This window comes from Rhincodon typus, chromosome 26 (assembly GCF_021869965.1).
Source record: "Rhincodon typus isolate 14 chromosome 26, sRhiTyp1.1, whole genome shotgun sequence".
Taxonomy (NCBI): Eukaryota; Metazoa; Chordata; class Chondrichthyes; order Orectolobiformes; family Rhincodontidae; genus Rhincodon; species Rhincodon typus.
In genome coordinates this window covers 23,039,789-23,062,625 of record NC_063357.1, presented here as the reverse complement: position 1 = coordinate 23,062,625, position 22,837 = coordinate 23,039,789, and the positions used below count along the sequence as shown (strand labels likewise).

General features: G+C 39.4%; 1 protein-coding gene across 2 annotated transcripts in view; it reads right to left on the bottom strand.

Moving 5' to 3' along the window:
- Positions 1 to 22,837, bottom strand: part of appbp2 (amyloid beta precursor protein (cytoplasmic tail) binding protein 2) — a 71,476-nt gene that overhangs the window by 24,717 nt on the left and 23,922 nt on the right. For both annotated transcript variants that reach the window (XM_020511264.2, XM_048612799.1), the window contains exons 3-7: positions 14,563 to 14,714; positions 10,088 to 10,211; positions 4,970 to 5,138; positions 3,261 to 3,350; positions 551 to 618 (exon numbers count right to left, since the gene is read on the bottom strand). In XM_020511264.2, the coding sequence (XP_020366853.1) occupies positions 551 to 618; positions 3,261 to 3,350; positions 4,970 to 5,138; positions 10,088 to 10,211; positions 14,563 to 14,714 (603 nt within the window). The remainder of the gene's footprint in view (positions 1 to 550; positions 619 to 3,260; positions 3,351 to 4,969; positions 5,139 to 10,087; positions 10,212 to 14,562; positions 14,715 to 22,837) is intronic.

Here is a 22,837-nt window from a genome sequence, read left to right as displayed (position 1 = left end):
GCACATCAGCCTATTTTTTTGAAAAATGCATTCATACAGTGTAGGCATTGCTGGCTTGGCTAGCATTCATTGCCCAGAGGGCAGTTAAGAATCAACCACATTGCTGTGGTTCTGGAGTCATACGTAAGCCAAAACAGGTGAGGATGGCAGGTTTCCATCCCTGAATGACATTAGTGAACCAGATGGGTTTTTATGACAATTGACTATGGTTTCATGGTCACCAGTAGATTCTTAATTCCAAATTATTTTTTTTGTTGAATTCAAATTCCACCATCTCCTTTAGCAGGATTTGAACCTCGGTCCCTAGAACAGTAGCCGAGTTCCTGGCTCAAACTGTCTAGCAATATTATCACTAGGCCATTACCTCCCTCGTTGTCACATCATTAACTGTGTCCTATCAAATTAAATGTAACAGAAAAAAGTGAATAGAACAGACATCAGTCTGGCCATTACTGACATGAAGGTCTGTACTTTCGCAAAAAGTACAATAATGAAAACTTGGCAATTTAGGTTAAAATTCTCTGTGATTGATGTTTGCATGGAAACTTACCGCGCTAAATACACAGCGTGTTTTATTAATTGCTCTGCTTTCTTGAATTCCCGTTTCACGACGCAAGCCTAGGAAACAGAAACAAGTCAATTACAAAACTACAAATGACTTGATTCTAGTACACCTAATAATATGAATCAGATGACAGCGGATGAGATTGTCTACATGGACTTCAGTAAAGCTTCAGTAAAGGTCCCCCGTGGCAGACTAGTACAAAAGTGAAGTCATATGGTATCGGGGTGAACTGGCAAGATGGATACAGAACTGGCTCAGTCATAGGAAATAAAGGGTAGCAGTGGAAGGATGCTTTTTGGAGGAGGGCTGTGACTAGTGCTTTTCTGCAGGGATCAGTGCTGGAAGCTCTGCTGTTTGTGAGCTACAGAAATTATTTATAGCTGGTCTAATAAGTAAATTTGCAAATGATACAAAAGATTGGAGGAGTTGCAGATAGGGAGGAGAACTGTCAGAGGATACAGCAGGATATAGATCAGTTGGAGGCATGGGCAGAAAAATGGCAGATGGAGTTTAACCCAGACAAATGTGAGGTGATGCATTTTGAAGGGTCAAGTACAGGTGGAAATTAAACAGTGAATGGCAGAACCCTTAGGAGTATTGATATGCAGAGGGATCTGGGTGTTCAGGTTCACAGATCACGGAAGGTGGTGGTGCAGGTAGATAAGATAGTAAAAAAGCATGCTTTCTTTCATTGGAAGGGGCATTGAGAATAAGGATAGGCAAGTTATGCTGCAGCTTTACAGAACTTTAGTTAGGCTACGCTTGGGAATATTGCATACAGTTCTGGTCACCACACTACCAGAAGGATGTGGATGCTCTGGAGACGGTACAGCAAATGTTTACTAGGATGTTGCTTGGTATGGAGGATTTTGGCTATGAAGAAAGGTTGGGTAGACTGGGTCAGTTGTCACTGGAACACAGGAAGTTGAGGGGCGACCTAATAGAAGTTTGAGATTATGAATGGCATGGATAGAGTGGAAAGTATGAGGCTTCCCCCCCCGCTCCACCCACCCCACCAGAATAGATGGATCAATTACTAGGGGACACAGGTTCAAAGTGCGAGGTGGGGGTGGTGTTGTTGTTTAAAAGAGATATGTGAGACAAGTTTTTCCACACAAAGGGTGCTAAGTGCCTGGAACACGTTGCCAGGAGGTGGTGTGGAAGCAGACACAATAGCAGCATTCAAGCAGCACCTGGACAGACAAATACGAGAATAGGAAGGGAATAGAGGGATATGGGTCCTGTAAGTGAAGATAGTTTTAGCATGGAAGGGCAAAATGTGGTGGTGTAGACATGGACGGCTGAAGTGCCTGTTCCTGTGCTGTATCGTTCTTTGTTCTTATTCACAGTTACGGAAACAAACCCTTCAGGCCAATTCATCCATGCCGACCATTTCCTAAACTAAACCAGTCCCCTTTGCCTGCGTTTAGCCCATATCCCTAAAGCTTTCCTACCCATGTACCTCTCCAAATATCTTTTAAATGTTGTAATTATACCTGCTTCTATCAGCAACTCTGGCAGCTCATTCCATACAAGTACCACCCTCTGCATGAAAAAGTTGGCCCTCAGATCCCTTTTAAATCTTTCTCCTTTCACCTTAAAAGGACTCTTAAACTTAAACTTTAAACTAAACTCCATCGCCGTTCCTCAGCCCACTGGCCCAGTTGATCTCTTACATAAGAGTTGTACTCTTAGATAATCTTCTTCACTGTCCACTACGCCAACAATTTTGATGTAATTCGCAAACTTACTAACCATGCCTCCCATATTCTCATCCAACCCGATTGTATAAATGAGGAATAAAAGTGGACCCAGTACCAATCCCTGTGAAACACTGTTGGTCACAGACCTCTGGTCACAAAACAGTTAAAAATTGTAAATGCAATGAAAAATGAAGATCCAAATTCCCCATTAGATTATTGTTGGGAATTAATTTTCCATTTTTTTTTAAGAAAAAAAGCAACTGTTTTGCAGAAAAAGAATTGTGTATCATGTCTGTTTTGGAGACATTACATGTAGTGCACACAAGGACAGGAATTAGTTTTATATTTGTAAGGAAAGCAATTTGTAACTTCGGTAAAATGAATAGGAGAGAAGGCATGGTATTAACAAGGATATTTGGGAAATAGCTGATGTACTCTACTTCAGTATACACACTTGAACATTAGATAAATTTGCCAGGATGAAATTTCTTCATTAATGAATAATAACTATAGACTATTACTGCAGAAACTTTATTGTGTTGAAGGCACTATATTTCAGAACTCAATCTTTCCAGGCAATTTTCATGATATTCATTTGGTCCCAAGCAACTCATGAATCTGTATGTTCCAGATGTGGTAGTTTATTTCCATTCCTGCCAGTTACATCTGAATTTTGTTCTTGAAGGAATTAAAACAAAAATAATAATGCTTATTTTTAACCCTCAGAATTTACAACACCTCATGAAAATATTTCAACTAGACAGATGCATTAAACTAACCATACCTGGTACTAATTAATCAGAGTAGGATTAAATAAAGTGCATACCATCACACCAATTTGTAGAAAAAGAGGAGGAAAGTACATAGTATTTTTTTTTTAAATGATGGCTGAAATGTTTAATAAATTAGAACATCCATCCATTAATGTTTTTCACTTTTGTTTAGACAATTTCAAATACATCAACCATACCTCATAACAGCAAATTACTCACTTTTGAAGCTTGCCTCAAAACATCAACTGCCACTTTCACGGGCAAGCCAACTGTGATTTCCTTCATGGCTTCTACGCACCACTTATAAGCCTACGAAAACAAGTGCATGGTAATTACGTACATTTAAACAGGATATACAACACTTGTCAATTTTCTACTATATTGTAGTACAATACTACTAACTCCAATAATGTAGGACATTGCACATAATCAAGGTTATACTACAATAAATACTCCAAGTTCATTACGTGGGCGATGCATGAGCAATCCGGTGCACAGTGGCACTATAAAACATTTCCTAAATTAAACCACTGAATGACTAGCTGAAAACGTAATGCTCTCACTCTGATTACAATATCCAACACTCTAGCCAAATCTAAAAACAGTAACCATATGGTCAAAAGGTATACAAGGTCTCAATAAGGAGATGACACTACTCAATGCCTTGACCTTTAAATATGTGGAATCAATCCTTTGATTTTCCCAGGAAGCTAGCACAATATCCCCAAGAAAGAAAATCTACAGTGCAAACATGCCAATCGCATTTGCCTGCTTATAAGTGGTTTAAAACCAGTTCAAACTCATCTGTGAAAGTAAACTTAGATCAAAGACAATGCAACTTCAGGCAAGACATTAGTTGTAACCTCATTTTAACCACAACTTTGGGATGTCCAGAAGAGGTGAAAAGTACAACGTAATTATGTGATCTTCATTCTTTTTTGTATATCCACGCTTGTAACTCAATAACTTTCACTCTTAGCAGGTTATGGTCAAGACCCGCATTAGAGACTTCAGTAAATAATCCAGAATGACATGTCATTGCAGCACAGAGGCAGTGCTGCATTTTTAGAGGTTTCTGCCTCTCTAATGAGGCAATTAAAATGCTGGCTCGGATTGTTCTTTCAAGTGGATTTAGTTTAAGAAAAAACGATATTGAAATAATGGGAGGTTTTCTAGTGCTCATAAATCAATATCTGTTCCTCAACCAAGTCCACAAAATGATTATTTGACTCCTTGTTACTTGTAGAACCTTGCTGTGCGTAAACTGGCTACGTATTTTCCGACATTATAACAGGGAATGCACTTAAAAATTATTCTCTGATACACTTTGCAATGTCCTAAGGACCTGGAGACAAGTTTTTTTTTCCCCAAGCACTTTGCAAATCAAAGTTGGCCTTAGAGATTTCCAAAACATTTAAACCAAATTTGAAAATCTATATCTCGATAATTCTATCCAAAACACTATAGGTGACAGATAGTTCAAAAGTGGTACTTCGAACATACAATGGTGAATTTTTAAGTCAGCTCGCAGTGCTGATATGAACAACAAATATCTTGCATTCATTTTCTACTCCCTCCTGAACACAGGGATCTGGAATATTCAGGTCATTTGCCCAAGTAGGGTTTTTTGCACGTGACCCAGACAGCAAGTTATTCAAACAAGGACTGAACCTGAAGCTGTCCTAACGCAGTGCAACAGAAGCAAGTGGATCGGGGAAATTAAATTTCTGTTAATTTTCCCCTTATTATGTCAAGATACTGGATTAATTTTCACATACTGTATAGACTGAGATCAACTACTGCAGACTTTACCTGATGTAGAATCATACAGCACGTGTCTGGGTAGAGAATTACACATTTCTTGAAACAAGTCATATACACGGACAATACACATATTTTGGTCATCAAGTCCATTACTTCGAACCTACCTCATCATAATGACTTTTAGCGAAGAGTAATGCACAGAGCTCTCCAAAGAGTGCTGCTCTATTTGCTTGGTGACCATGTTTTGCCAGTTTATCAATGTAGGTTTGAGCTAGTTTGTAGGTCTCTTCACCCAAGTGGTACTTACAATTGCCATTACGCACATGGAGTAACCTTGAAACCAGACAAATTGGAAGTCAGAAATCATATCAGAAACCTATTACTCACAGCAACCCCTTTTAGCATTTTTCATCAAGGATGACTGATTGAAGATGATGGCCTGGAAATTTCTTACAACATTCCTGCAGTAATAGAATAAAAGTGATGTTGTACTGAAAATGGCAAGGAAATTTCATCTTATGTGGCACCTGTGTGACCTTGATAAGTTAAGAACTATTTGATTAGGACTAAAAGCAGATGGCATATTTTGTCTTCTCCTTGATTGCTTATGTTGATTCCACACCAGTTTGTGTTCTAGCAAAATCTAAATGATATTGTCAGGAAATTTTCAAGTATAGATTATGACTGGAATCCAGCCTAGGCTGAATTGATGGAAGTCTGGAACTGTTAGAAAAATGTAAAGTTTTGAACCAGGTATGATGTTGGGTTCAGTACTATTTGTCTCATGCATACGTAGCCTTTTGAAACGCCCCTATCGTTGTCATTTTGTTCCTCAGTGCACAAGTACAGAACCTGTACTGCATTTACCATCTGTTGTAGTATGTTCACCTGTCTTTCTGAACGACTGGCTTAAAACTACTTTAGTGAACTGAGCCACAATTACAAACGGACTGTTTTTTAATGAATAAGTAGTATACAATCCTCACTGTACTGTTTCTTACTGTAAGAAATAAATGGTTAAAACTATTAACTCTTAATGTGAAAGTCCATTTTAAAATTAGATCTTTTTGGTGCAGTGACAAGCTGCTTACTCTGCTCTATTATGTTGGTGGGGGAGGGAGAAGAGAGAAATGAGAGAACACAAGTGTACCTTTGATCTCTTAAATGCACATAATCACATACTAGGCTTGCTAAGGCATTAATTATTGATTTTTTCAAATTGTCTTACCCAGAGAACCATGAAGATTTCATATGCTTTTCATTTATCAATTAAACTGGCAGGCGGTGGGTGGGGAAGGGAGAAATCTCGCAAATTTAAAATGAAAAATCTGCTTGCTAAAAAGGATCTCTAAGCTTTTGGAGTAGATTTGTAGCTTCGGTTGTGGGTGTTACCACTAGCAAGGGAAACAATGACAACACTACTTGAACAAGAACATGACCCCAGTGAAACCATCTCCAAGGACAACATGCTTAAACTACTGGACCTATGCCTGACCACCCACTTCACCTTCAACGGCCAAACATATAAGCAAATCAACGGGATGCGGAACAAACCAGCTCTGTGAGCCAACCAACCTCAATGCTGAAAGGATGCTTTATGCTGTTATGTGGTTGTACGTCTAGTCCACAAGCTTCTGAAAACAGGAGCCTGGGAAGTTCCTGAGCTAACACCATTCTTCCAAAAAAATAAACTTTAAGCTTAGGTGACATAGTTGGGGACGGAATTGAAAAATCTCAAATCAACTTTGTAGGTTACTAGAACTGAATATTTAAAAATCGTTGACAAAGATTATTTTATAGAGAATCACATTAAAGGTCCTAACTGACACTACAAAACTGCTTGAGGAGATCAAGGTTGCAATACCTTTTATGCTATGATTAGTTATTGCAAATTTCCTTTCAAAATCATGCATTTTCCCCTACCATAAACATTTAGTTTTATTTTAAAAAAGTATATTTAGCAGTCCAAACAAATACTGAAACTTAACTGGCACCTGATTATAACCTTGACGATTACTGGCAACAGCTGGTTTCAGCTTTCTTCGAACACTTGCAACCAACTGGAACTTCCAGGAGCAGTCTGAACCTTTGAAGAACTGAAACCTGCACCTTTCTGTACACCACGGGAACAATTATTCCTCAACTACAAAGTACTGCACTAGAGGCCAAGACTTGTCTTCCATTGCAGAGGGCCATTATTCACAGGCTAAAATGAATACATTCTATATGGATTGAGATAACAGTATAACATTTAAAAATTATAATTAATGCACATGGGGTTAAAACATCCTACAAACAGGTTTCTATATGCACATTTCTGAAGAGGGAATTTGGGTATGTGAACAGGGCAAGCAAGAGTACACCTTTTAAACAAATCAGTTTGAAGTCGTCACGTGGAGTGTTGTAAGATCCAACCCAGGAAGTGCAAGCTAGAATAGTTAATTCAATGTTAAATCATGTACGGAAGAAGTAAAGCAAAGAGAGGCAAGATTAAAGGAAGGGTCTAGAGGCAAGAGAAGACAAAAAAAATTAGAAGTTTCATTTGTACTTTTGATACATTTGAAAGCCTAGTCTTTCAGCAAGACACTCCTTTCATGGGATCTATAGAGGTCTGGGAACCCTGGACAGTAATTTCCCGATTTCCATATGTCAGTGTGAACATGCAGTGGGGAGGTATTGTTTGATTGAGTACTGATAGCGTCACCGTTACAGTCCCACAAAATCTGGGCCACCATCTGAAGTTCTGTGCATTTGACTGATTGCTTCATGGACTGGACAGTATAATGAGTACAACTATTTATCAAGTTGTTTATGGTGCGATGGCTGTGTGATCCTCCAATTGCTAAAATTTAGAAAAATTTTAAATCAATAATAAAAAAGGTCGAGATTTTCAAGCTGGAATACTATTTTCCTCCCAAAAAGGTCAGTGCCACACTTACAATTCCATTGTTCAGAATACTGGGATACAAAATAATACATTTTAATGCATTCCATCAAAAATTGGGTGATTACATTTCAACCCACGACAATAACTCTCTGATCCAAGTTTCACAAGGAGTTGGCAAAGGTAACACAAAAATTAGATGGGTTAACTATGGTCAAACGATCAACCATACAGCAGCATATACTGAAACAGGTCTGCAAGGAAATCTCACAGTCAGGATTAAAAGGGCCATGAAGAAAAATCAGAGCACGTGCTCTTCACAAGAATACAAATACCCTTAGCAAGTTGCTGACTGATGACCTTCACATTATGTACACAAACTAAAATATTCAATTTAATAGTATTAACATTGTACACTCTCCTGAGGAAAAAAGGTTCTATGTTCAAACCCCACGCCACAGCCTTGAGCATATAATCCAGGTTGCCATTTCAATACAATATTGAAGAAGTGCTGCCTTGTCGGAAGGATCATCTTTCAAATGGGCCATTAAACTTAGGATCCCATTAAACAATTTAAATGCCGAAAAGCAAAGTTTCCTAGGCATTCTGGTCAATATTTGTCCATTAATCAACAACAAAACAGATACAGACAAAGGGGGTGGCCATGGGTACCTGCATGGGCCCAAGCTATGCCTGCCTCTTTGTAGGTTACATGGAACAATCCGTCTTCCGTGCCTACACTGCCCTAAACCCCACCTCTTCCTCCGTTACATCGATGACTGTATTGGCGCCGCCTCGTGCTCCCACTCACTAAATTCATCCACTTCACCAACACCTTCCACCCCAACCTGAAGTTCACCTGGACCATCTCTAATACCTCTCTCTCCTTCCTGGACCTCTCTGTCTCCATCTCGGGCAACCACCTAGAAACCAATATCCATTTCAAGCCCACCGACTCCCACAGCTACCGAGAATACTCCTCCTCCCACCCACCTTCCTGCAAAAATGCCATCCCCTATTCCCAATTCCTTCGCCTCCGCCGCATCTGCTCCCAGGATGAGGCATTCCACTCCCGTACATCTCAGATGTCCTTGTTTTTCAAGGACCGCAACTTCCCCCCCTCAGTGGTCGAGAATGCCCTCAACCGTGTCTCCCACATTTCCTGCAACTCATCCCTCCCACCCCGTCCCCGCAATAACAACCAAAAAAGAATCCCCCTCGTCCTCACGTACCACCCCACCAACCTCCGGATCCAACGCATCATCTTCCGACACTTCCGCCATCTGCAATCCGACCCCACCACCAAAGATATCTTTCCCTCCCCACCCTTATCTGCTTTCTGGAGGAACCACTCTCTCCGTCACTCCCTTGTCCGCTCCACACTCCCCTCCAGGCCCACCATACCCGGCACTTTTCCCTGCAACCGCAGGAAGTGCTACACCTGTCCCCATACCTCCTCCCTCACCCCCATCCCAGGCCCCAAGAAGACTTTCCACATCAAGCAGATGTTCACCTGCACATCTGCCAATGTGGTATACTGCATCCGCTGTACGCGTTGTGGCCTCCTCTACATCGGGGAAACCAAGCGGAGGCTCAGGGACTGCTTTGCAGAACACCTACGCTTGGTTCGCAATAAACAACTGCACCTCCCAGTCGCGAACCATTTCAACTCCCCCTCCCATTCCTCAGACGACATGTCCATCCTGGGCCTCCTGCAGTGCCACAACGATGCCACCCGAAGGTTGCAGGAACAGCAACTCGTATTCCGCTTGGGAACCCTGCAGCCCAATGGTATCAATGTGGATTTCACAAGCTTCAAAATCTCCCCTCCCCCTACCGCATCCCAAAACCAGCCCAGCTCGTCCCTGCCTCCCTAACTTGTTCTTCCTCCCACCTATCCCCTCCTCCCACCTCAAGCCGCACCCCCATCTCCTACCTACTAACCTCATCCCACCCCCTTGACCTGTCCCCTCCCTAACTTCCCACCTACACTCACCTTTACTGGCTCCATCCCCGCCTCTTTGACCTGTCTATCTCCTCTCTACCTATCTTCTCCTCTATCCATCTTCTATCCGTCTCCCCCTCTCTCCCTATTTATTTCAGAACCCCCTTCCCCTCCCCCATTTCTGATGAAGGGTCTAGGCCCGAAACGTCAGCCTTTCTGCTCCTATGATGCTGCTTGGCCTGCTGTGTTCATCCAGCTCTGTACCTTGTTGTCTCAGATAATCTGGTCACATGTTATTTGAGAGACTGCTCTGTGCAAATGGTTGCCGTATTTTACGGCAACAGTGACTGCACTTCAGACCATTTCAAACTTGCCATAGCCAATTCAGTTTTCTGACATTGTGAAAGATGTTAAACAAACACAAGTCTTTGCCTTCTCTTCATTGGTACACACCTGACGCAGCATTCAACTGCACGAAACCAGTGAAGCACCTCATCATGTAGCGAACATAGCTGCAGACAAGAAAGGAACACCTTCTCAGCATCACTATACCAGCCTGCATCAGAAAGAAACCCACCTACAGGGGTGAAGGGGGGAGAAGCGGGGAAAAAACAAAACAGAAGAAAAAAACAAAATCATTAAGCACAATATTTTATCATGTACCCTGTACCTGAGTTATGAAAGGATGTTTTCCACAGCTCTTAAATGTATCTTATACAAAAAAAAAGACATCTTAATGCAGTACTCAAGTAATTTTGTCTCGGTTGACTTTTGTGTCTTGTGACACAAAAGATGAAACTTCTGAAATACTGACATAGAACCTGTGCTGAAAGAACTTGCCCTGAATAAGGAATTCCACCCAAATACTTCATATTTGATTTTCTATGGTTGGCTTGCAGAAATGAATTGCTCAAGAGAACACTGGCCAAAGTTAAACTAAAGAACTATTTGGTTCAGTGTTTCAGAATACTCCTTTGAGCTGGTATTGATGTTAAGAATTCTAATTGAGACCAATTTTGGTGATATGGCCACAAACAACATGGAGTTATACAAGTGTTGATCACAGATGGAGGAGTCTCAAGCAAGGCTGGAACCAAGAGTCTGTGCTGAAGAGACTCAAATTAGGCAGCGAGCTATTTCATCCTGCATACATTTTTACTTGCAACTCCATTTGTTTTCCCAAAAACACACACAGGAAGACGAAAGAGGATTGCTATTCAGGGGGTCAGTTACTCAGTTGGCTGGACAGCTGATTTGTTATGCAGACAACGATGTCAACAGCATTCCGGTACCAGCTGAGGTTACCATGAAAGTCCCTCCTTCTCAAAATTTCCCCTGCCCGATGTATGGTTAATCCACCAGTCATCGCTCTCTAATGAGAGGGCAGCACTATGGTCCTCTGGGACTACGCTAAATTTACTTCTCCACATAACAGAAGATTACACTTCACAAGAATCAGAAAAATCACAACAGGTATTAGAAATCAGAAGCAAATTTTTTATGACAAACTTCCAAAAAAAAAAAAAAACAACAACCATGGCATAAACACTAAAAGTCTCCACTGGGATAACTTCAAAAGTGTACACGTTGTCTGCTATGCATTCTCAAATCTCCCTAATTGGGGACAGAAAGTGCAGCTAAAGCCTAACAACAATTAAAATGAAAACTAACTAATGGGGAAGCGTCTGGGAGAAATTAACTAGCAATAAATCCTTATATTTTGGATCAAGTTTAACAAGGTCACATCTTGCAACTCAAGAACAGCCAGCAAAACAAAACTGATTCATAGAAACTTCAGTGACTTACGAAAAACATGTACTATTACCATTTGGTTTTTAAAAGACAGAAACTGAATTATTGGTTTATAAGTTCCCACTTCACTGTATACTTATATTGTATCTACTTAAAGTAGATAGTATTTATGGTGAAAATTTTGAACTATCTTGGGATTTCAGTAAACTGGATTTCAGTATGAAGTTAGGAACCGAATTGAAATTGTGTAACAGATTGTTTTGTTACTTAAGTGATACGTAGATAAATATTGTTCTGTATCTAACATGAAATATAACAGATATAATATTATTTGGGAAAACACCTGCAGCCAATAAGGAAACTAATCATCAGGAACAAAGACACAAAAAAAGAAACCCACTTACTAAAGAGGCTCAAAGATCTTACAAAACATCTTTCCATATCCCTTCAGCAAGGATGGATGGTCTTTACCACTTGCAGTGACCACTCACACTGAACTCAATACTTATTTTATAAAATCCTACATTTTCTCCTCAACTACTGAGTAACCCATTGAAACTAATTTATGCCAATGTCGATGCCCACACCCATGCCCAACTCTGTACTAGTTCAATTATTTGGCAAATACTGACCCACTCATTTAATACAAACAAACAAAGGCCCACAAAATTCAGGTTTATTGTGGGATAGAGAATGCCTTTCAGTTTCTACAGCATTAGTCTGAAATTAGGGCAACTGCTGCAACAGAAAGTGATTTTAAACAAAATCATCACTCACCAACATTTAAAAGAATATTCTCTAAAGTGATCCAACAAAATGGGCAACAACAAACTTTACACACAAATAAATAAGCACCAGCCATTTTGGTGGCCGAGTGGGGAAGAGGGGGTTGGGCCCAAACTGTGGGTCAAATCATAGAATGAGACTTTGTGTTCACCCGTTCAGAACAGCAATGGCAGCTGTGGAGCTTAGACTGATCTTTGGCAGTTGTGGGGCCCCTCTAAAACGTTCATGCTTTCTCCCATTGGTGGGAATGTCGTAATTTGCAACTTTGGCTTGGTGCTGCTACAACCACTACCTATAAATCGACAATAAAAAGGTACTTATTTTACTTTTCTCAGGGCAAGTTCCCAAGTTTTAATCATCTTCCCCAACAATCCTCAACATCACACCCATTCAGGTTCTCAAACCACGTTGAGAGCCACCATTGGCTCAGTTGCCCTCTCTCTACTTCTGCCACCTCAACCCACAAAATGTTCACTCAGATCACATGACATCTGATGCACTAACATGTGTCATATCGAGAAGCACCATCTTAGGAAATGAAAATCTTCAAAACCCGCACAGCGCAGGGTGTACTTTACAGGCAGATCACCTACTGCAGCCAAGCGCCAACTCTATCTGCACTGCAACTTTCAGCAAGTCAATGCCATGTGAGATTAATACAGTCGGAGATGCATCTAGTTGTACATTTTGCTTCTGGCACATTTTAAGCATCATGCTCTAGAACCATTTAAATTGCATACCTGAATTCAATGTATTTAAATCTAGGTGAAAAATGAAAAACTATAAACAAATCTGCTGACAAATTAATCAAAATGTTTAAAAATATTTCACACCTGATTGAAGATATGTTGGGATGCACTGCCTGAGAAACAGTGATGCAAGCATATTCAAATCAGTTGCTTTCTAAATGAAATTGGATAAATACTTCAAAGGGAAAGAAATAGGAACCCTGTCGGCAATAAAGAGGGATGTACAACCAACTGGTTTGCTCTTTTGTAGACAGCCAGTAAACGCACAATGGGCTGAAATAGATTCCTTCCCAATTGTAACGACTCTATGATTTGAAGGTAAACCAATCAAATTCCTCAAAACACAAAATATTTCTGTACCCTTCAATCTTAGAATTGTAGGCTTGAAGTAACTTCAACATTTAAAAGAAATCTTCTGCAGTAACTTGATTTCTGTACTTGGACGTGCTGAACTTGTCATGGGACCAAAGCAATGTGGTTAAATTAACGGAAAATGCAACAAAAGATTATACTAAATATACACGATTTAGACAGCTTCTTATAATTCAGATCAAATGTAGATTTTCCTTAATACAAGTTTCTAACGGAATCGAAATAAAAGGTGCAATGATCAAATTAATTATTCCTATAATTCCAAATAGTTAAAAGTTGAAAAGCAATTCTTCACTGATAAGTTACAATGTCAGACTTGAAACAAACTGTCTGGGTGACAATGTTCCTTTGTAAAAAATCAACAAGCAATCAAACTTTTCCTGGCTACATGCCATGTATGTTCTATTAACTACAAATTCTACAAACAAAATCACACATTAGTTCAGGTAAAAGGTTAAGATAAAATTATAAAGGAAATCTTTAAAGGGTAGAATTGGCATTACAATGTTGAAATAAAAACATGCAACGTATATTGCATTGCCTGGCATACAATACTAACAAGAGACCTCCTATATTAATTCAGATGAACGGGACTTAATCCAACATCATTTAAAATTCTCTCTCCCTATGTTAAAATTCTGCTTCCTCAGTATATTTTCTAATTAACGTCTCTAGAGGTGGTGGGACTGGAACCCAGGCCTCCTTGTTCAGAGGGAGGGACATTACCACTGTACCACAACAGCCCTAAAATTCAGCTTCCTAAATGACAGCTGCACTACCCGCCAGCTGTCAATTTTGAAGTGATTCTATTGTGCTTTCTTCAGTCCTCCCTTCTTATGGGATACACAGAGCAAAAAACAACTTTAAATCTTTAAAAAGGTTTTTCAGCAGAAAGGATATACATTTTACACCCTTCAATAAACTATATCCAATGAATAGCTAGCAATTATTAAATCTTTAAATAAACATACACACCAAATTCAAACTTTGCAATTACAAATTATGAAGATTCTGGTATCTTATTCTGATTGGAAGGAAAATTGTAGATCCTGAAGACTAAAATCAATGCCAAATGATTGGCACTGACGACTTTGTCAACAATGCAAGTGAACTATCTGCATTTTATTCTGAAAGACAATAAGAATGAACAGAATTGAAGATTTCAACAAAGAAGTCTCTACCTTTGTATCACAGTCCAAATACATTCTCTCCTTCAGATTCGTTGATGAATGCATTAGAAAGCAAAAGCAACTTAAAGTCAATTCTTACCTAAAACAAATCCAAACTGGATTGCCTTCTCTTTCACATGAGCATCCGACTCTTCAATATACGAACAGCGCCTGCTGAAAGAATTGGCTAACACCGAAGCCACCTTTACTCCATGATCCATTAAAGCTTGAAAACAGTGGTGAAGGAGATGCCTAGTAGAAAGATAATGAAATTGATTAAGCACAAAATGATGTACACTTTAAAATAAATCCATTGAAAATAAAATCAATTTCTTTATATAATTACTGACTATAGAATTCTGGAGGGAGGAATTCATCACCGGTATTAACAAAAAAGTATGTATGTAATAGCACTTCATGAAGTCCATTTAGGCAGTTAATACAGTCGATAACTGTGCCAAATACAAGACAAAATTAATAAATTTGCAAAGGACATTATATGGCAAACAGATTTCAAGACAGGTATGCGAGGTATTAAACTTTAGTAGCAAACTGAAGTGGATCAAAAATGGGATCTAGGGATTGTCACAAATTATTAAAAGCAGGAAGCCAGGTTATTAAAGCCTTACAAAAGTACAAAAGTTCATTTGGGATGGATTTCAAAACAAATAAACTATTTAAACATTTACAGAACTGTGGTAAGCTCACACTCAGAACGCTGTGCACAGGTCCTAATTCTAGACTACACAAAGGTGTGCAAAAGATTACAAGCGTTGGAGAAAGTGCAAAATTGATTTAGAAAAAGTACTATCCCAGAATTAACAGAGTACAGCCACCAGGGAAGATTGGGCACTTTGGACAGATGACCCAAATGAGGCTCTCAAAAAATATGCAGTAGTTCAATAGGGCAGAATGGAGTGGATGGTTCCACTTAAGTCAGTGTAAAACTAGTTACAAGAAACATAAAACACAGTCAGCAATATTATCCAATAAGGTTTAAATAGAGAAGTGCTAATTTGACCTCTCCCCAACCATTCCATGCGAGGGCATTGCATATATGTATTAAAAGGGAATCAAGAATGGATACAGGAAGGAGAAAGAAATTGATGTACTGATAGTGTGATTACATATTTAGCAATGGGAGAAAGCTTCTATGTTAAATGAAATATCCTGATTTCTTATATTTTTATGCATCTGGTAAAAAGGGATAGTTGTGCATATGTACAGAACATGTTCAGTTGAAACCCAATGTTGACATCCCAAAAAACTGGAGCAGATGCAAAATAAACTACCCTTGTATTGCTGACCAACACCACCGATATTTATCACAATGCTATTTAACTAGGCTATCTTTGTAGACTTTAGGAATAAAATCGTTAACTTATTCTGCGCAGTGATCCTTTGGTTAGCACAGCCTATCCCTACAAAGACAAACATGGAGACTGTTAGTTTGCTTTGCACTGCCTTGAAGAGAAAACGTTGTTCAAAGACAAAAATGGAGAAAATTTAAATTAATAAAGTCTTCCTTTGTCTCAGCTAGTTTCAAATCATGGGTTCCAAAAAAAAAAGCGCACAATCCTACTGAACCAAAATCAAATATGGTAAACTTGCATATCTTGCACTTCTCATACTGGAACGCTCCACCAATCAGCTGAGTACTTGCCAGAATATTTCTTGCACATCCACGCAAGTACTAAAAGTGTACATGCAGCACTTGCAATTTACAAATGGCACTCAGAGCCTCCAAAACAAGGACCTTAACATGAAAATCATGCACAAAATTCAAAACAAAATTAGTTCCTGGCATGAATTGTGGTGTGAATGTTACTTTCCCCTATTAGCCCAAGCCTGGGATATTGTCCCGGTGTTGCGGCACTTAGACACAAACTGCTTCGACATCCAGTTTTTGGGAAATAAATAGCGACATCTTGAAAAATGTCCATATTACAGAAAAGGTGATGCATAAACAGCTGCAAGCATCCCCATTATGATGGAATCTGTGGTCATTGATGAAGAAAGTGATGATGGTTGGCTTAGGACACTGCTCTAATAAAAACCTGCAATTAAGTCCTGGGCTGAGAAGACCGTGAACATGTTGGGAGATGGTGGCATATCTAACAATGTACCAGAACCCTACATTAAATTTTGCGGAGACATGGGTTCAAATTCCACCATGATAGATGTAAAATTTGAATTCAACAGAATAAATGTTACCTATGGTCCACTGTGCTACATGAATGCCCCGTTTTTGACTTGATACTTGAATTAAATTGAACTTTCTCCAGGCAGATTTGGGCAGTTTTTTTGTAAACAAAGGAATAAAGGGTTTAGGACAGGGGCGGGGGCTAGTTTGAAAAAAGACTAAGTCAAGACCACAACCAGATCAAGTATGATTTACTGAATTAGAGCAGAATCAAAACAGCCGAGTGGTCTACTCCTGTTCAGAATCCGATATTCTGCAACTATGCATGAAATTTAAATATTTATCCAAGCTGGAATGACTGATGAAAGGAATTTATAATGAGAACAATAACATCTAGTAGAATACGCGAACAGTCTGCAGTCACAAGCCACATTGGGACCCGTTGTTTTCAGCAGCACAACATCAATAGAGTTGCACAAAATAAAAGTCGCAATCCTGAAAATGATCCGGTAATACAGAATTCTTTTTAAAAAAATGCACACTGCTAAAGCTGAATCTAAAAATTGAAGATACAGTAGCTACTCATTTAGTTCCTCTAAAACTCAGCAGCAACTATTTTAGTGTGCATGACAGCTTTATAGACAAAATTACAACTAAAACATGACTGTATCTCAACCCTCGCCTTTGTTTATTGGAAAGGGTAATACAACACGATACATCTTTTCATTGCACTACATTCAAGGGGGAGTGCGGCCGAAGACAAAAAGGTCTTACATTTTCTAGTGACAATCCTCTGTTACTTCTTCAAACAGCTCAATTAAGTTAGCGAGACATGATTTCCCACGCACAAAGCTACGTTGACTATCCCTAATCAGTCCTTGCCTTTCTAAATAGGTGTAAATCCTGTCCCTCAGGATTTCCTTCAACAACTTGCCCACCACCAATGTCAGGCTCATTGGTCTACAATTCCATGGCTTTTCCTTACCACCTTCTTAAATGGGGTGCCACGTTAACCAACCTCCAGTCTTCTAGCACTTCACCTGTGGCTATCGATGATACTAATATCTCAGCAAAGGGCCAAGCAATCACTTCCCTAGCTTCCCAGAGTACTAGGGTACATCTGATGAGGTCCTGGGGATTTACTCACCTTTATACTTTTTAAACTGTCCAGCACTACCTTTTCTGCAATATGGACATTTTTTCAAGATGTTGCTATTTATTTCCCCACACTCTACACCTTTCATATCCTTCTCCACAGCAAACACTAATGCAAAATAATCGTCTAGTATCCCCACCATCTCCTGCAGCTCCATGCATAGGCGGCCCTGCTGATCTTTGAGGCTCCCTATTCTCTCTGTAGTTACCTTTCTGTTCTTAATGCATTTAAGAAATCCCTTTGGATTCTCCTTAACACTTTGTCAAAGCTATTCCATGTCCCATTTTTTGCCTTCCTGATTTCCCTCAAGTATACTCCTACTGCCTTTATACTCTAAGAATTCACTCAATCTCTGCTTCCTTCTTTTTCTTGACCAAAATCTCAACTTCTCTCGTCTTCCCTAGAGGGCATAGGTTTAAGGTGAGAGGAGAAAGATTTAAAAAACGGGACCTAACAAGCAACCTTTTCATGCAGAGGGTGCTGCGTGTAGGCAATGAGCTGCCAGAGGAAGTGGTGGAGGCTGGTACAATTACAATGTTTAAAAGACATCTGGATGGGTACATGAATTGGAAGGGTTTAGAGGGATATGGGCCAAATGCTGGCAAATGGGACTAGATTTATCTAGAATATCCAGTTGGCATGGACAAGTTGGACCAAAGGATCTGTTTCCATGCTGCACATCTCTATGACTCTAAGGAATCATTAATAGTCACACTTTTTAATGATTTATAGTCAAGTGCAATTGCTTCCAGGCCTTTTAATATGGGCAGAATTAATAGGCTTCAAGTTGGTCAAAACATTAGCTTGCCTTTTTGCCTATAAAGCATTTCAGCTATCAATCCAGTCAGTGCATGTCATACAGCCTGTGGTCCACATTCAGAGCATATGACCTTGTTGAATTATGTACCCATGAAACAAAGCAAAGAACTATGGCAGTGCTGTATCAACTCTTTTCCAATGTGATCCTATTTTAACTTACTACCTCCATCTCAAGTGCCAAAAGGAGAGGGAGGAAATAAATACAACTCTTGTTAAAAGAAGTATAGGGTAACTAATGAGGCAAAAAGGTCAACCCAAGTGTCTAGACTTGATAAGTTACACCCCAGGACATTAAAGACTGTTGCTGCACAGATAGTGGATACACAGGTTATAATCTTTCAAGAATGCTTAGATTCTTGAAATCCCAGAGGATTGGAAAACTGCCAATGTAACATCCTTAATTCAAAAAAGGGAGAGAAACAAATCAAGTCAATTAGCCTAACATCTGTCATTAGGAAAATGTTAAGACTATTATAAAAGGACATAATAGCAGAGCATTTAGAAATGCATGGTTTCCTAACGAATTTATTATAATTCTTTGAGGAGATAACAAACAGAATGGTTAAAGGATACCCAGTAGCTGTGAATACATTTGGACTTCCAATGACGTTTGGAATGGTATGCACATATAGTTAATTAACTAAGAGCCAACCGGAAGGCAAAAATAGTTGCTAAGGAAGTGGTGAGGATGATGCAAAAAGTCTGTGAAGGTATACAGACAGGTTAAGTGAGCTAAAACTTGGCAGATAGAATACAATGTGGGAAAATAGGAGGTTATGCAATTTGGCAGCAAGAATAGAGGAGCTGAATATTACTTAAATGGGGTAAGACTCCAGAAAATTACAGCAAAAGGGATTTGTGGCCTTGTAGATAATCAGAAAAGGCTAGCATACAAGCTCAGCATGTAATAGGGAATGTAAGTGGAATGCTGGCCATTGTTTTGAAGGGAATGAATCACAGAAGGTAGGTCTGCAGGTACAACAAGTAATTAGGAAGGCAAATGGAATTTTGTCCTTCATTGCTAAAGGGATTGAAATAAAAAGCAGAGAGGTTATGTTGCAGCTGTACAAGGTGCTGGTGAGGCCACACCTGGAGTACTGTGTGCAGTTTTGGTCTCCGTACTTGAGAAAGGATGTACTGGCACTGGAGGGGGTGCAAAGGAGGTTCACGAGGTTGATTCCGGAGTTGAGGGGGTTGGCTTATGAGGAGAGACTGAGTAGACTGGGATTATATTCATTGGAATTCAGAAGATTGAGGGAGGATCTTATAGAAACATATAAAATTATGAAGGGAATAGATAAGATAGAAGTAGAGAGGATGTTTCCACTAGCAGATGAAGCTAGGACAAGAGGGCATAGCCTCAAGATTAGAGGGAGCAGATTTAGGACTGAACGGAGAAGGAATTTCTTCACCCAGAGGGTTGTTAATCTGTGGAATTCCTTGCCCAGTGAAGGAGTTGATGCTACTTCAGTAAATGCTGTTTAAAAAAAGGTAGATTTTTTTTGAACAATAAAGGAATTAAGGGATACGGTGAGAACGCGGGTAAGTGGATCTGAGTCCACGAAAGGATCAGCCATGATCTTATTGAATGGCGGAGCAGGCTCGAAGGGCCAGATGGCCTACTCCTGCTCCTAGCTCTTATGTTCTTGTGTGTTGTGAATGGAGAACAAAAGTAGCAAAGTCTTGCAAATACTATACAAGCTAAGTTAGATCACACCTAGAATATTGTGAACAGTTTTGGTCCCTTTGTTTAAGGCAAGATATACTGACAATGGAGACATTTCAGAGATTTACTCAGTAGATCCCGTCATGCAGCAGCTTCTGTATGCTGTCATTAGGGTTTAGAAGAATTAGGGCGACCTTGCTAAAGCACTGAAAAATCCTTAGAAGGTGTGACAGAGTAAAATTCCGAGGTACTGTTTCCCTTTCAGATGAGGGTCTAGCAGCACTGGCATAATTTCAGAGTAAGGAGTTGCTCCTTTAAGATAAGAAGAAGGAATAATTACTGTAGAAATGTTGTAGAGGCAGGGTCATTAAATAAATGCAAGGTTGAGACAGATTAATCAGTAAGGGAGTAAATGGTGAAGGGGAAAGGTTGGAAAGTGGAGTTGAGGATTATCAAATCAACAAGGATCTCAGTGAAAGGCAGAGGAGACTTGATGGGTAAAAAAGTTTCCACATTTTATGGTGTTTCCATGTTGCTAGAAGCCCCAAAGCACGTTCTCTCCCCTTTTAAAATCCAGTAATGGTGTGCGTGTGCGTGTGCGCGTGCGTCACTTAACTGAAAAAGTTTTCTTTTTATAAATCTGAAAAATGACTTGCAGAAACTCAGTTTAGGCCTTTCCATTCTGCAAGAGAAAATCTATGAATGAATGACACCAGGAACGCAAACAAAATAATTTGAAACACTTTTCAGGTGGTGATTTGAATGCCAATATCACAGCAGCATTAGTACACTTATGTTCAATACCAGATGCTAAAGTTTCAGAATGTGGAAATTTACAGTAACTTACAAAACATAATAAACTAAGCTTAGAGGAACCAGCTCCTTTCACTTAAGGCCAAGTTTAGCTTCTACTCAAAATAGGACTTCATGTTTGTATAAGTATACATGTCTATTTAAGAGTTTCTAATATTGCCTCTTTCTCTTCTGTAACTTGCATTCAAAAGTTGACAATTACATCAAGGCCTGCAATTAATTTCTTCTGAACTGCTAAAAGTCAAGAAAATTGCCAAAATCGACCCAACACAAATACACTAACATTTAATGGGAAGAATATTTAAAATCAAAGATTGTTTGAATGTGGAGGAGGAGAGAAAAAAAAAAGTGGTAAGAAACAATGACACTAGTAGACATCTGGGAATAGATTAATGTAAACCTAGAACAACAATAGCAGACTTTGGTCTTGGAATGTGAGGCTGCGACATGCTCTTTTTCTAAAAGGACGTTAAAATCCGAGGAGGTCTCAGGCAAACTCATTTTCTTCAATTAGTTTTTTTTTCTAAACCAAAATGCTAGGCGGAACTTTTTAAAAACTCTTTAGAAGAGGTAATCAAATTGCAGTCCACACTGGGTACATTTCTCTTTCAATTTGCCAAACAAATTATTTTTGAAGAATGAACAATTTTAATACATCAGGGTTTCAGTAAAAGAAAAAAAAAATGATATTTGCATTTAAATTCTTCAATTTCTAGAATTCTGATAATTTAAATGTGTTAAGCTTGACAATACAATTTCTAGGTTAGCAGATGACACCAACTTCTCTAATCAGAGAAATGTTAAATACTTCAGTTTCCTATCATCCAATTATCCTGAAGAATGACAACAATAGATTTATAGATACATAGACAGAGAGGTTTACAGGATAGTAGGCCTTTCAGCCTGTCATGTCCATGCTAGTCAAAGCTGACTACATCAAGCCCATGAAGGTTATGGCAACACTCAAGTTTCTAAATACTACTCAAATATTACAAGTGCTTCTAATCGACCACCTTTCAGTTGGTGAGTTCCAAACTCACACCATTCCAAGTGAAAACAATTCTGAGCTCTCCTCTTTGCCTTCTACCATTTTACGTAAAATCTATTTTTCCCTGATTATTGACCTCCTCTAATGGAAACGTGTTTTCAGGTCAACCCTATCCATGCCCCTCACAATCTTATACACCTCTATCAGGTCCTTTTTCAACCGTTGCAGCTGCAAGGATAACAACCCCAGCTCATCCAATCTTTTCTCATGGCTCTGACCCTCCGGTGCCAGCAGCATCTTGATAAATCTCTAGTATGTCCTCACAAGCGCAAATCACATCCTTCCAATGGTGCAGTGACCCGAAATGTGCTCCAGCTGTGACCAAACCAGTGTTTCACAGTTCTGGTGAAACCCTCTAGCTGAGGTTTTGAATAAAAAAAGCAAAGTATCCCATCTGTCTTCTGAACCATTTTATCCATCAGTCCTGCTTCCTTCAGAGATCTGTGGATTGGTACATGAAGGTCCAGCTGAGCTTCAGTACTTTCCAAGTTTTCAACCATTCTCATCATCATCAACTTGCCAGCCCTTCCCAATATTACTGGCTTTCATTCAATGCCCATGCGCCCCCACCCCACCCCCAAGAGAACAGAACACAGTGCATAATCTTGAAGAAACTAATTTGGTTAAATGTAGTTTCAATGCGGAGGCCACATGCAGAACGTTTCCTCATCCAGGATTACAATCCCATGCACAACCATTTTGTACAAAGAACATATACTGCACATTTAAA